At 46.8% G+C, this 14,564-nt stretch overlaps 1 protein-coding gene across 1 annotated transcript in view; it reads left to right on the top strand.

Annotated features, from left to right (window-relative positions):
* Window positions 1–14,564, top strand: part of LOC134968710 (solute carrier family 35 member F3-like) — a 152,932-nt gene that overhangs the window by 27,749 nt on the left and 110,619 nt on the right. Inside the window, exons 2-3 of the mRNA XM_063944215.1 lie at window positions 2,378–2,591; window positions 3,632–3,845. Coding sequence (XP_063800285.1) covers window positions 2,378–2,591; window positions 3,632–3,845 — 428 coding nt within the window. The remainder of the gene's footprint in view (window positions 1–2,377; window positions 2,592–3,631; window positions 3,846–14,564) is intronic.

The raw sequence follows: 14,564 nt of genomic DNA, 5'->3' as shown, positions 1-14,564 counted from the left end.
AGCAATTACTGTGTACGAAACAGTTCATGCCCTTGTTCTTTAAGGGAATACTTCCAAGTTTGCACATTTCATGACCATGTTCTAAATACATACTGTACCTCCCAACATTTTGATTTCACTAAGCACCCTAAAGGCATGCATGTGAAACGGGGGCATGGCCTCGTGCCCGCTGGGCTATGCCCCTTGTGGTAATGTTTTTATGGTGTGACTGCATGTCATTCCCCTGTTTTTACTGTAGCTCCTGGGCTGCCCTCAGTCTCCCTCCAGCTCTAAGTGGATACTGTGCACATGCATGCGTTATCCATTCACCGCTATTCTGCTATGCAGAGTAATGGTGCCAGAGTGTCCCCCAACCACCTGTGGGACACTGCGGCCCATGAGTGGGACAGTGCCTAAAAAGCAGGACTATCCGAATGAAATTAGGACGGTTGAGAGGCATGTACATACAAGACTCAAACATCTGCCAATTGTTCTTTATATCTGCATACTACAGATGACCATCGATGATACATAATCATCTACGGTTTATGGCCGATGTGAAATGCTTTTGCTATCAATGGGGAAAAAAACAGATGGTTTCCCTCCATCGATGAGACAGCATGACTAATTTTATGTTTTGCAAGGCGCTTGGGACACAGAGCATAGCTCCGCCCCTGACACCCATGGGCCAGTCAGTCAAAGAACAGGGATGACCATCGGTTGCAGAAACATTGTTGGTCATACATTGCATATTTTGCAACCATCGATGGCCACTTGCCATATCACCATCGATGGTAATAACACTGATGGCCATTCTTACTGCATACCACCAGGAGGGTATATACATAGCAAGTAACAGCTACTGACCCAGGCATAATACATTTGTATACATAGCTAGTAACCGCTACTGACCTCTCCATTCTACTGATTGTAGACAATTTTGTATGTTTATTGAAGGAGACCATTTACATGTTGTCATGCTTAAGATCATGGCTATCATATAGTATGTATTTAAAAATGATGCACAAGTCCCTCAGAAGACTACAAAATTAGCTCTAGCAAAACTCTACATACATGGTGGTTGCTGCTGACTACCATTGTGTTTATGCATACTGATCTGTGGAGTTGGGATTGATTTGCTGGCAGTTGGGATGCCGGTGGTCAGAATACCGTCCACAGCATACCGTAGATCTGAATCCCTAACCCCCCCCCCGGCATCCTTAATGTAACCCTCCCCACAGCTTAACCCTAACCCTCCCCGATGGTGCCTAAACCTAACTCTCCCTCCCCGCAGCCTAAATCTAAGCCTCCCCCAGCCTAACCCTACTAATCCTAACCCTCCCTGGGGGGTGCCTAAACCTGACCTCCCCCGTAACACACACACACACTCCCCTGGGGTGCAGCCTAACCTTTCCCCCGCAGCCTAAACCTAACCCCCTCCCTGTGGCTTACATGTCCTGCACCCCAGAAGGTGGTCATATGGGATCTCAGCTGTCAGGATTCCAGCGACGGGATGGTGACCCTATTGAAGATGCCAGTGTCCTCATTTTGATTAGTGTCAGGATTCCGGCATTGGGATTCTGACTACCGGGAACCCGACCGCCGGGATCCTGACCATGGGCCTAATTCAGACCTGATCACATGCGCCGAGGCAGAGGTGGTCACTGGGCAGGGGCCGGTGGCGTTTGGCCCTCACAGCGACAAGTAGCTCCCTGCCAGCGCACAGGAGCTGCGCTGGTAGGGAGCTACTCTTCAAGTACAAAAGCATCGCAGCTGTGAGATGGGGGTTCGGGCCTGACACGTGGGGCGGACTAGCCCTGTGCTGGGTGTCCCCCCACATGTCTGTGTGACTGATCATAGATGTGCACAATTTAGCACATTTACGGTGAGGTCTGAATTAGGCCCCATATCCCGATCTGTGTACAGTATGTGTGCATGTGCTTGCCTCAGATTTTTTTAATGTTCTCTGGACTCTAAAATAGTATTTCTCTCTGCAGATTGCTCTATTTTTTTTTTTTTAGCAGTGTCACATTGTCTCCTGCCTGCAGTCTATCACATGATCTCCTATTCTGCTAAGTATTACACAGCTTTATTGTCTATGCAAGACATCAAGGCAAAGACGTAATTACTAAAATAGAGTATAAGTGGATTACTGCTAATGTTGCTTTTCATTCCTTTTGCTTATGTCACATTTCAGCTCTGAAGATAATATTGAGTTCACAGGAACAGTTGTAATTTGGGTTATTTTCTGTAACTAGCATCTTGTACAGAGCAGCCCGTCAATGTTCATAGTAAGCATCAGAGTGAGCATCATTTTAACATATTTTATCTAATATGTACTGTATCTAACAAGCTGTATGCAGTGTATCTCATAGATGGTGTGTTTTTCCCATTTCAGAACACAGTCCCATCCTGTGGCGCAGCATTGGACGTTTCCTACTTACAGTCATTACTTCTGCCCTCCTGTGGGGTTGTGCCACCCACATTGCACATTTTACAGTGCAGGATGGATGGGATCCAGTGTTCCTGGCCTGGCTTTGCAGTGTTACATCCGCCCTAGCCCCTGTTCTGTGTCGTATTGTGTTGTGGGGATGTGGTGAGCAGAGTACCAGGTAAACGTCAGTGATGATGCACAGTACATCTTCCCTGGGTATGCATGTACCACAACCCTTGAGTAAAGGAATGAGAATATTCCCTCCCCAGTGGTGCTCACAGTAAGGCTGATTTAGAGTTACAGTAGGTGCAAATTCTGCCTGAGTGCAACATTTGCTTGCGGCTAGACCATGCAAGGGGTGCACGTTATTTTTTCCCTCTGCATATTTTTTTCAATTGAACGAACATGGCTGAAAGCTTTCTATTTTTTACCATAACTTTTCTTCTATTTCATTCTTGTTGGATTTTATTTTAATTTTAATTCTAAACCTAATGATTAGATCATAGATGCTACTGAATTCACAAACAGAAGTGTATGGAATGGGTATGATATACCAGCTGCCGGGATGCCTTCTGTCCATATACCGGCAGTGGCATCCTGCCTGCCGGTATACCGGCAGCAAGGCAGCTACTGTAGTCCCTCGTGGGCTCGTTGCGCTCACCACGCTTTGGGCCTGGTGGCGAGCTTAGGTTCTATTCCCACTCGGTTGGTGGCGTGGACCCACCAACCGAGTGGGAATTACGAGGGGGAAGTTGGCATTCCGACCGCCGCCAATATGACGGCTGTCGGGATTCCAGCGTCGGGCTCCTGAACACCAGGATCCCGACGGCCAGTATTATAACTACATCTCAATTGTATTGTATGTAATGGGGCCAGTAATAGCATGCTACAGAAAAGAGGATGGTAAAACCAAAGCATTTTGTGGAATGAAAATATTTTATTTTGATATTATCGGATAGTATAACATATTTTGGGGCTACAGCTCATTATCACTTGTTGTTATGTGTATTTATACTTCTTTTTATTTAAAATAACAAATGCGTCAATCAGCGGGTAGCAAGCTGTAGATTAATGAGGATCTAAGAAACTAAGAGGATCATCTCAGATTATTAATTTGACCTTATTAAGTCCCTCATGTACCTCTGTCACAGTAATGTAATTATATTACCTGACTTCTTTATATCTTCTTTGTCTCTAAACCCATGTTTTTTCTTCCAGCTGGAAAGCTCTTGGTCCTCACAAAGTTACTCCAGTTCTGGCCATAAAGAGAATCTTTCCCGTCTGCAGCTGCTCTCTGCTTGCCCTGTCTCTATATCTCCTGGCACTGCAAAGTCTATGCACCACAGAAGTAACTGCACTTTATTCCTGCAACAAGGCTTTGTGCTACCTCCTCTCTTGGACCATACTAAGGGAACAATTTATGGGGGTCAGAGTGAGTAACATATTGTACCCTTACACATTTGCCACTCTGACCATCCACCATCCTTGCATTACCGTGCGTAGTGCAAGTAGATGTTTGTTTTCAGGTTTTGGTAAGATCAGGGCCGGTTCTAGACCCTGTGGCGCCCAGGGCAAAAGTTTCCTTTGCCGCTCCCCCCCGATAGGCAAAACAGGGTTAGTGCGCGCCTTTGGTGCGCAGAAAAAACAGGGGCGTGGCTTCATGGGGAATGGGCATGGTCAGTTATGGCCCCTGCAGCTGTGCCCTCAGTACTGTGCCCCCTGTGTAGATGTGCCACTTACAAAAATAAAAATAAATAAATAATTCACCATCCCCGCTCCTGCTTCCCGACCGCTGCTGCCCTCCGTCTCCGGCCACCGGCGCCGCTCCTCGGATCTATGGGAGAAACGTCATGACGTCTCTCCCATAGCACCTCATAGACACTAGAGGTCAATTATGACCTCTTGCATCTATGGCCGCTCCCACAATGCCGTGCGCGACTACGTCATCGTGCATTGCACGGCACAAGTAGCAGATCTTGCGATGGTGGCAGTGCCCTCGGGGCAACGGCACCCCGGGCAAAAGTCCTGCTTGCCCGTAGCAAGATCTGCTACTGGGTAAGATTACCCACATTGTCACATGTATATAACCCACAAGTAGAGGTCTATTTAACAAGCAGCGGGTATTACAAAAAAATTCCGTGGAACAACGTAGTGATACCTCAGCTTCCCAATGATGCTGGCTGGCAGCAGCAAAGCTGAATTACTGCTTTGACAGCAAGTTTAGATCACTATGTATGTGTGGGAACTGGGATTTAACTTTTGTCCAATAAAAAAAAAGTTATCAGCAAAAAAATTTTTTTTTATATTTTATATATATATATATATATATATATATATATATATATATATATATATATATATATGTTATGTGCACCGGAAATTTTCTGGGTTTTGGATTCGGTTCCGTGGCCGTGTTTTGGATTCGGACGCGTTTTGGCAAAACCTCCCTGAAAATTTGTCGGATTCGGGTGTGTTTTGGATTCGGGTGTTTTTTTTACAAAACCCCCTCAAAAACAGCTTAAATCATAGAATTTGGGGGTCATTTTGATCCCATAGTATTATTAACCTCAATAACCATAATTTCCACTTATTTCAGGTCTATTCTGAACACCTCACAATATTATTTTTAGTCCTAAAATTTGCACCGAGGTCGCTGGATGACTAAGCTAAGCGACCCAAGTGGGCGGCACAAACACCTGGCCCATCTAGGAGTGGCACTGCAGTGTCAGACAAGATGGCACTTAAAAAAAATTGGCCCCAAACAGCACATGATGCAAAGATAAATAAAAAAAAAATAAAAAGAAGAAGAGGTGCAAGATGGAATTGACCTTGGGCTCTCCCATCCACCCTTATGTTGTATAAACAGGACATGCACACTTTAACAAACCCATCATTTCAGCAACAGGGTCTGCCACACGACTGTGGCTGAAATGATTGCTTCTTTTTTGGTGTGGGCCCAAACCAACCAAACAATCTCTCCTTGCACAAACTGGCTCTACAGAGGCAAGATGTCCACCTCCTCCTCATCGTCCGATTCCTCACCCCTTTTACTGTGTACATCCCCCTCCTCACAGAGTATTAATTCGTCCCCACTGGAATCCACCATCACAGGTCCCTATGTACTTTCTGGAGGCAATTGCTGGTAAATGTCTCCACGGAGGAATTGATTAAAATTAGTGATGAGCGGGTTCGGTTTCCGAAAAACCGAACCCACCCGAGCTTTACCTTTTTTACACGGTTCCGAGCAGACTCGGATCCTCCCGCCTTGCTCGGCTAAACCGAACACGCCCGAACGTCATCATCCCGCTGTCGGATTCTCGCGAGATTCGGATTCTATATAAGCAGCCGCGCGTCGCCGCCATTTTCCACACGTGCATTGAGATTGATAGGGAGAGGACGTGGCTGGCGTCCTCTCCGTTTATATACTAGTTATAAACTACACAGTACACAGTTGATCTGATTGCTTAGCTTATTGTGGGGAGGATTGGGGAGCAGCTGTTAGGAGGAGTACAGTGCAGAGTTTTGCTAATAGTGACCACCAGTTTTTTATCCGTTCTCTGCCTGAAAAAAATGCTCCATACCATATCTGTGCTCAGTGTGCAGTGCTGCATGATATATCTGTGCTGAGTGCTCACTGCTCACACTGCTTAATTGTGGGGACTGGGGAGCAGCTATAGCAGGAGTACAGTGCACAGTTTTGCTGACAGTGACCACCAGTATACGTTTGTCTGCCTGAAAAACACTCCTGTGGTGTCTTTTTTTTTATACTATAAAGTATAAACGCAGTCTGCTGACAGTGTCCACCAGGTCCATTATACTGTATATAGCAGTACGGTAGGCCACTGCTGTACCTACCTCTGTGTCGTCACTCGTCGTCCATAAGTATACTAGTATCCATCCATCTACATTGTATACCTGTGGTGTCTTTTTTTTTATACTATAGTATAAACGCAGTCTGCTGACAGTGTCCACCAGGTCCATTATACTGTATATAGCAGTATGGTAGGCCACTGCTGTACCTACCTCTGTGTCGTCACTCATCGTCCATAAGTATACTAAGTATCCATCCATCTACATTGTATACCTGTGGTGTCTTTTTTTCTTTATACTATAAACGCAGTCTGCTGACAGTGTCCACCAGGTCCATTATACTGTATATAGCAGTACGGTAGGCCACTGCTGTACCTACCTCTGTGTCGTCACTCATCGTCCATAAGTATACTAAGTATCCATCCATCTACATTGTATACCTGTGGTGTCTTTTTTTCTTTATACTATAAACGCAGTCTGCTGACAGTGTCCACCAGGTCCATTATACTGTATATAGCAGTACGGTAGGCCACTGCTGTACCTACCTCTGTGTCGTCACTCGTCGTCCATAAGTATACTAAGTATCCATCCATCTACATAGTATAAAGAAAAAAAAAAAGACACCACAGGTATACAAAGTATAAACGCAGTCTGCTGACAGTGTCCACCAGGTCCATTATACTGTATATAGCAGTACGGTAGGCCACTGCTGTACCTACCTCTGTGTCGTCACTCGTCGTCCATAACTATACTAGTATCCATCCATCTACATTGTATACCTGTGGTGTCTTTTAGTTGTGCGCATTAAAATATGGAGAACAAAAATGTGGAGGTTAAAAAAATAGGGAAAGATCAAGATCCACTTCCACCTCGTGCTGAAGCTGCTGCCACTAGTCATGGCCGAGACGATGAAATGCCATCAATGTAGTCTGCCAAGGCCGATGCCCAATGTCATAGTACAGAGCATGTAAAATCCAAAACACAAAAGATCAGTAAAATGACCCAAAAATCAAAATTAAAAGCGTCTGAGGAGAAGCGTAAACTTGCCAATATGCCATTTACGACACGGAGTGGCAAGGAACGGCTGAGGCCCTGGCCTATGTTCATGGCTAGTGGTTCAGCTTCACATGAGGATGGAAGCACTCATCCTCTCGCTAGAAAAAAGAAAAGACAAGCTGGCAAAAGCACAGCAAAGAACTGTGCGTTCTTCGAAATCACAAATCCCCAAGGAGAGTCCAATTGTGTCGGTTGCGATGCCTGACCTTCCCAACACTGGACGGGAAGAGCTTGCGCCTTCCACCATTTGCACGCCCCCTGCAAGTGCTGGAAGGAGCACCCGCAGTCCAGTTCCTGATAGTCAAATTGAAGATGTCAGTGTTGTAGTACACCAGGATGAGGATATGGGTGTTGCTGGCGCTGGGGAGGAAATTGACAAGGAGGATTCTGATGGTGAGGTGGTTTGTTTAAGTCAGGCACCCGGGGAGACGCCTGTTGTCCGTGGGAGGAATATGGCCATTGACATGCCTGGTCAAAATACAAAAAAAAAATCAGCTCTTCGGTGTGGAATTATTTCAACACAAATGCGGACAACAGGTGTCAAGCCGTGTGTTGCCTTTGTCAAGCTGTAATAAGTAGGGGTAAGGACGTTAACCACCTCGGAACATCCTCCCTTATACGTCACCTGCAGCGCATTCATCATAAGTCAGTGACAAGTTCAAAAACTTTGGGCGACAGCGGAAGCAGTCCACTGACCAGTAAATCCCTTCCTCTTGTAACCAAGCACCTGCAAACCACACCACCAACTCCTTCAGTGTCAATTTCCTCCTTACCCAGGAAAGCCAATAGTCCTGCAGGCCATGTCACTGGCAAGTCTGACGAGTCCTCTCCTGCCTGGGAAATGTTATGATTCCAGCACTCTGGTCAGAGGAGATCTTATGGCAAGGACCGGAGCACTGGAATGGAATGCTGGGGAAGGGAGTAGGACAGGAAAATAGCCCCTGGCGCCCTAACTCTGTTGTCTCACCCGTGTTGTCAGAAATCCCCTGCGAGACTATGGTTTCTTGAGCCCTTGGCAGCCGCGTTTGAAGGGCGGGTTATGTCTGCCCAACTTCGATGCCCCCCGGTCTTAATGAGAGACAAAGGGAAACCCGAGACAGGGTGATAACAAGAGGCCCTCTAACTAAACAACCAGGCCAGGGGCTAAGCAAACTCAAAACTATAATATGTGCGGAGAAACCGCCAGGGAAAAGGACAACCAAAATATCCACTTGTCCAATTCTCCTACCCGGCACCGCCGAGTACCAGAGAGGACTTGTGGAAGCGGAACCCTCTGCAAATGCTCCAAACACAAAATATAAAAGGTAAAGCGGCTGAGCCGCAACACACGGCAGAGCCGCAACTCACGAACACCACTGGATATAAAACGGTGATCAGTCAGGACTCCAGGGAACCAAACGACCTCTTGGGATGAGATGACAACTCCCGAATACCGGACTTCTGAGGACTGGAATGACCGGATACAGCAGGACTGGAAACAGACTCTCAGCAAACGAAGGCAGCATGCAGGAAGCTATTACCGGCGTCTGTGAGAAGCCCTGGGAGTGTATTTAACAAGGAGTCCTCCAATCAGCTGCTAAAGGCTGATTAGAATAAATGCCGTGCAGCTGCCTTGCTGCACGGCCAGAGAGCAGGTGAATATCTTAATTTCCTAAAGCCTAGCAACGGGGAACGCGGTCCGCCAGTGGCGTCCCCGTTGCTAGGGTCCGTGCGGCTCAGCGCGCCCGGCGTCTAGCGTTGCTAGGGAGCCGGCGGCTGTACGCGCACGGCGTCTCTAGTTGCTAGGCGCCGGGCCGCGCAGACAAGCGGACCCCGGCGCCTAACAGTACCCCCCCTTGAGGAGGGGTCAAGGAACTCCTAAAGCCAGGTTTCTGAGGAAATTCCCGAAAAAATGACCTCTTGAGCCTCGGGGCATGAAGATCCTTATCCAGGACCCAAGACCTTTCCTCCGGACCATAGCCTTTCCAGTGAACTAGAAAATACAGCCGACCCCGGGACAATTTGGAATCGAGAACCTTCTCTACCAAGAATTCCTGTTGTCCCTGTACATCCACTGGAGATCTACCCTGAGAGATCTTCCGAGGAAATCTACTGGAAGAAACGTATTGTTTCAACAGGGAACAATGAAACGTATTTCCAATCCTGAGAGATCTTGGTAAACGTAACCGAAAGGCAACTGGGTTGACTCTTTTAATAATAAGAAATGGCCCAATAAATTTGGGTCCCAGTCTAGCCGAGAATTGTCGAAGCCTGATGTTGCGAGTCGACAACCACACCCTATCTCCCACCTTAAAAGTGCAAGGACGTCGGAGCCTGTCAGAAAATTTCTTCTCTCGAAAGGCCGCTTTTCTGAGAGCAAGGTGCACCTTTTTCCAAATGGCTCTGAGATGGGAGGTTAAGGTTAGCGAGGAGACTGAGGAATGATGAAAAAAAGAATTAGCTCTGGGGTGAAAACCAAAAACTGAAAAGAATGGAGACTCTTTAGTGGAGGAATGACAAGAATTATTGTAAGCAAATTCAGCCAACGGAAGAAACTCGGATCAATCATTCTGGAGTTTGGCTGAATACAAGCGCAAATATTGGCCCTCATTCCGAGTTGTTTGCTCGGTAAAAATCTTCGCATCGCAGCGATTTTCCGCTTAATGCGCATGCGCAATGTTCGCACTGCGACTGCGCCAAGTAAATTTGCTATGCACTTAGTAATTTTACTCACGGCTTTTTCATCGTTCTGGCGATCGTAATGTGATTGACAGGAAATGGGTGTTACTGGGCGGAAACAGGCCGTTTTATGGGCGTGTGGGAAAAAACGCTACCGTTTCCGGAAAAAACGCAGGAGTGGCCGGAGAAACGGAGGAGTGTCTGGGCGAACGCTGGGTGTGTTTGTGATGTCAAACCAGGAACGACAAGCAGTGAACTGATCGCAGATGCCGAGTAAGTCTGAAGCTACTCAGAAACTGCTACGAGGTTTGTAATCGCAATATTGCGATTACTTCGTTCGCAATTTTAAGATGCTAAGATTCACTCCCAGTAGGCAGCGGCTTAGCGTGAGCAACTCTGCTAAAATCGCCTTGCGAGCGAACAACTCGGAATGACCTCCATTGTTTCAATGATTGGTTAACTCGTTCGGTTTGCCCGTTGGATTGTGGGTGGTAACCAGATGTTAACGACAATTTCATCTTCAATGAGGCACAAAAACATTTCCAGAATTGTGCGATGAATTGTGGACCCAGATCAGAAACAATATCAGTAGGCAACCCATGAAGCCTGAATACATGGCGGAGAAACAAAACTGCCAACCCTTGGGCAGAAGGCAATCGGGGAAGAGCAATAAAATGAGCCATTTTACTAAAACGGTCCACTACCACACATATGACTCGGAATCCGGCTGAAAGGGGAAGGTCAACCACAAAATCCATGGAAATATGAGACCACGGCCTGAGAGGAACATTTAAGGGCATAAGTTGCCCGATGGGCAAGGAACGGGGAACCTTATGCTGTGCACAAACCTGACATGAATAAACAAATTCCTTGACGTCTTTAGAAAGACCAGGCCACCATACTGAGCGAGAGACTAACTCCAATGTCTTAGAGACTCCTGGATGCCCTGAAACTTTGTTATCATGGAATTCCGTTAAAACAGTAGCTCTCAAAAACCCAGGGACATAAAGACGACCAGCAGGAGTAATTCTAGGAGCTTGGTGTTGAAGCTGTTTTAACTGGGTAAATAAATCTTGTGTGAGGCCCGCCCAGATGACCGAAGATGGAAGTATGGGGGTAACAGGATTGTTATTGTGAACCGGAAGAAAGCTACGTGACAGGGCACATCAGCCTTAGTATTCTTGAAACCAGGCCTGAAAGTGATTATAAATTTGAAACGCGTAAAAAATAATGCCCAACGTGCCTGCCGGGCATTAAGCCGCTTAGCCGATTCAATGTATTGCAGGTTCTTATGGTCAGTCAATACCGAAACAGTATGTTTTGCTCCCTCCAGCCAATGCCTCCACTCCTCGAAAGCCCACTTTACCGCCAGTAACTCCCGATTACCAACGTCATAGTTGGATTCAGCGGAGGAGAATTTCCTGGACATAAAGGCACAAGGATGTAACTCCAGAGACTCCGGATCCTTTTGAGAAAGGATAGCCCCCACTCCAACCTCCGAGGCATCAACCTCCACCACAAAGGGCAATTCCGGATTAGGATGTCTGAGGACTGGAGCCGAGACAAAGGCTTGTTTCAAGGCCCGGAAGGACAACTCAGCTTCACGCGACCAGTTGGTAGGATCCGCTCCTTTCTTTGTCAGAGCTACAATGGGAGCAACCAGGTCAGAAAAAGAATGAATGAACCTCCTATAATAATTCGCAAACCCTAAAAAGCACTGAATTGCTTTTAAATTGGTGGGTTGTGCCCAACTAAGGATGGCCTGGAGTTTCTTTGGTTCCATGGAAAATCCCTGAGGGGAAATTATGTACCCTAAAAAAGATACTTCCGTGACATGAAACTCACACTTCTCCAGCTTGGCATATAAATGATTCTCACGTAACTTTTGAAGAACCAGACGCACCTGGGTAACATGTTGTTCCATTGATTCAGAAAAAATCAGAATGTCGTCTAAGTAAACGACCACGAATTTCCCTAGGAAGTCACGGAGCACATCGTTAATGAGGTCTTGAAAAACTGCCGGAGCATTGGACAGGCCGAACGGCATCACCAGGTATTCGTAGTGACCCGACTGAGTACTGAAGGCCGTTTTCCACTCATCTCCAGATTTAATTCGGATGAGGTTGTACGCTCCTCTAAGGTCAATTTTAGAAAAAATCACAGCAGAACGTAACTGATCAAAGAGTACAGAAATCAACGGCAAAGGATAGGTGTTTTTAACTGAGATCTTATTCAGGGCTCTAAAATCAATGCAAGGTCTAAGCGAGCCATCCTTTTTCTCCACAAAGAAGAAACCTGCACTTAAAGGAGATTTTGATGGTCTAATAAATCCTTTCTCAAGGCTCTCCTTTACATAATCATTCATAGCCGCAGTTTCTGGCCCGGATAATGCATATAATCTTCCCTTTGGCAATGCGGCACCAGGAATTAACTCAATAGCACAATCATAAGGCCGATGGGGAGGCAGAATGTCCGCATTGCCTTTGGAGAAAACATCAGCAAACTCCTGGTATTCCACCGGAATGAGTTCTGGAATGATAGCTGCTACTCTGACTGGAAACGTGATACATTCCTTATCACAAAAAGTACCCCATTGTGAAATCTCCCCCGACCGCCAATCAATGGTGGGATTATGAAAGGCCAGCCAAGGGTGACCCAGAACAACTGGAACTGCTGGGCAATGTGTAAGAAAGAACTCGATTTTCTCGGAATGTAGAGCTCCTACTGTAAGTAGTACAGGGGGTGTATGGAGAGAAATAATCCCATTAGACAGCGGACTCCCATCTAAGCCATGCATGGTGACACACCTACCCAAAGGTAACTGAGGAATGCCTAAGGCCTTAGCCCAAGTTAAATCCATAAAGTTTCCTGCAGCTCCACTGTCAACAAAAGCCAACACCGAAGAACTGAGGCTGCCAAAGGAAACTTTAACTGGGACTAAAAGGGAGTTATTCGAGGAGATAAGCTGCAGACCTAGGTGAACCCCCTCACAATTCACCTGGTCAAAGCGTTTCCCGACTTGTTCGGACAATTACGAGCAAAATGTCCCTTACCCCCACAGTACAGACAAAGACCAGAATTTTGCCTTCTGGCTCTTTCTTCAGGAGACAGCCGGGAGAGACCCATCTGCATGGGCTCCTCTACGTCTTCAGGAATGGAATATACACACGGACTTGACCTTACAGGTGCTCCTTTTTCAGCCCTCCGCTCTCTGAGACGACGATCAATCTTAATAGAAAGCTCCATGAGTTTATCGAGAGTCTCAGGAGCGGGGTACTGAAGGAGACTGTCTTTTATAGACTCTGATAAGCCGAGGCGAAACTGACTGCGCAGGGCTGGGTCATTCCAGCCACAGTCGTTCGACCAACGGCGAAACTCCGTACAATAAACCTCCGCAGGATTTCAACCCTGTCTGAGAGCGCGCAACTGACTTTCAGCGGACGCCTCTCTATCAGGGTCATCATACAAGAGCCCTAAAGACTCAAAAAAAGCGTCAACTGACAACAATGCCGGATCCTCTGCTCTTAAACCAAATGCCCAGGTCTGAGGATCCCCCTGGAGCAAAGAAATAATAATCCCGACCCGCTGAGATTCAGTACCCGAGGAAGTCGGTCTTAAACGAAAATAAAGTTTACAGGATTCTTTAAAATTAAAAAAACTCTTTTCTATCACCAGAAAAACGGTCAGGCAAATGCATCTTTGGTTCAGGGACTACCCTTGGGGAAGCTCGCAAAAGATCTTCCTGCGACTTCACCCGAAGAGAAAGATCCTGAACCATCTGAGTAAGTTCTTGAATCTGGCTGACTAAGAGCTGACCAGGATTTAGCCCTAAACGTGTTGGATTCATGAGGCCGATAAACTCTCACAAAACTGAATGAGAAAAAATTAAACCCCGTTTAATTTTAAGTTTTGGTATGGCCGGTAATAATGTTATGATTCCAGCACTCTGGTCAGAGGAGATCTTATGGCAAGGACCGGAGCACTGGAACGGAATGCTGGGGAAGGGAGCAGGACAGGAAAATAGCCCCTGGCGCCCTAACTCTGTTGTCTCACCCGTGTTGTCAGAAATCCCCTGCGAGACTATGGTTTCTTGAGCCCTTGGCAGCCGCGTTTGAAGGGCGGATTATGTCTGCCCAACTTCGATGCCCCCCGGTCTTAATGAGAGACAAAGGGAAACCCGAGACAGGGTGATAACAAGAGGCCCTCTAACTAAACAACCAGGCCAGGGGCTAAGCAAACTCAAAACTATAATATGTGCGGAGAAACCGCCAGGGAAAAGGACAACCAAAATATCCACTTGTCCAATTCTCCTACCCGGCACCACCGAGTACCAGAGAGGACTTGTGGAAGCGGAACCCTCCGCAAATGCTCCAAACACAAAATATAAAAGGTAAAGCGGCTGAGCCGCAACACACGGCAGAGCTGCAACTCACGAACACCACTGGATATAAAACGGTGATCAGTCAGGACTCCAGGGAACCAAACGACCTCTTGGGATGAGATGACAACTCCCGAATACCGGACTTCTGAGGACTGGAATGACCGGATACAGCAGGACTGGAAACAGACTCTCAGCAAACGAAGGCAGCATGCAGGAAGCTATTACCGGCGTCTGTGAGAAGCCCTG

Source organism: Pseudophryne corroboree, chromosome 11, assembly GCF_028390025.1.
Source record: "Pseudophryne corroboree isolate aPseCor3 chromosome 11, aPseCor3.hap2, whole genome shotgun sequence".
Lineage (NCBI taxonomy): Eukaryota > Metazoa > Chordata > Amphibia > Anura > Myobatrachidae > Pseudophryne > Pseudophryne corroboree.
This window is presented reverse-complemented; position numbering and strand designations above follow the sequence as displayed.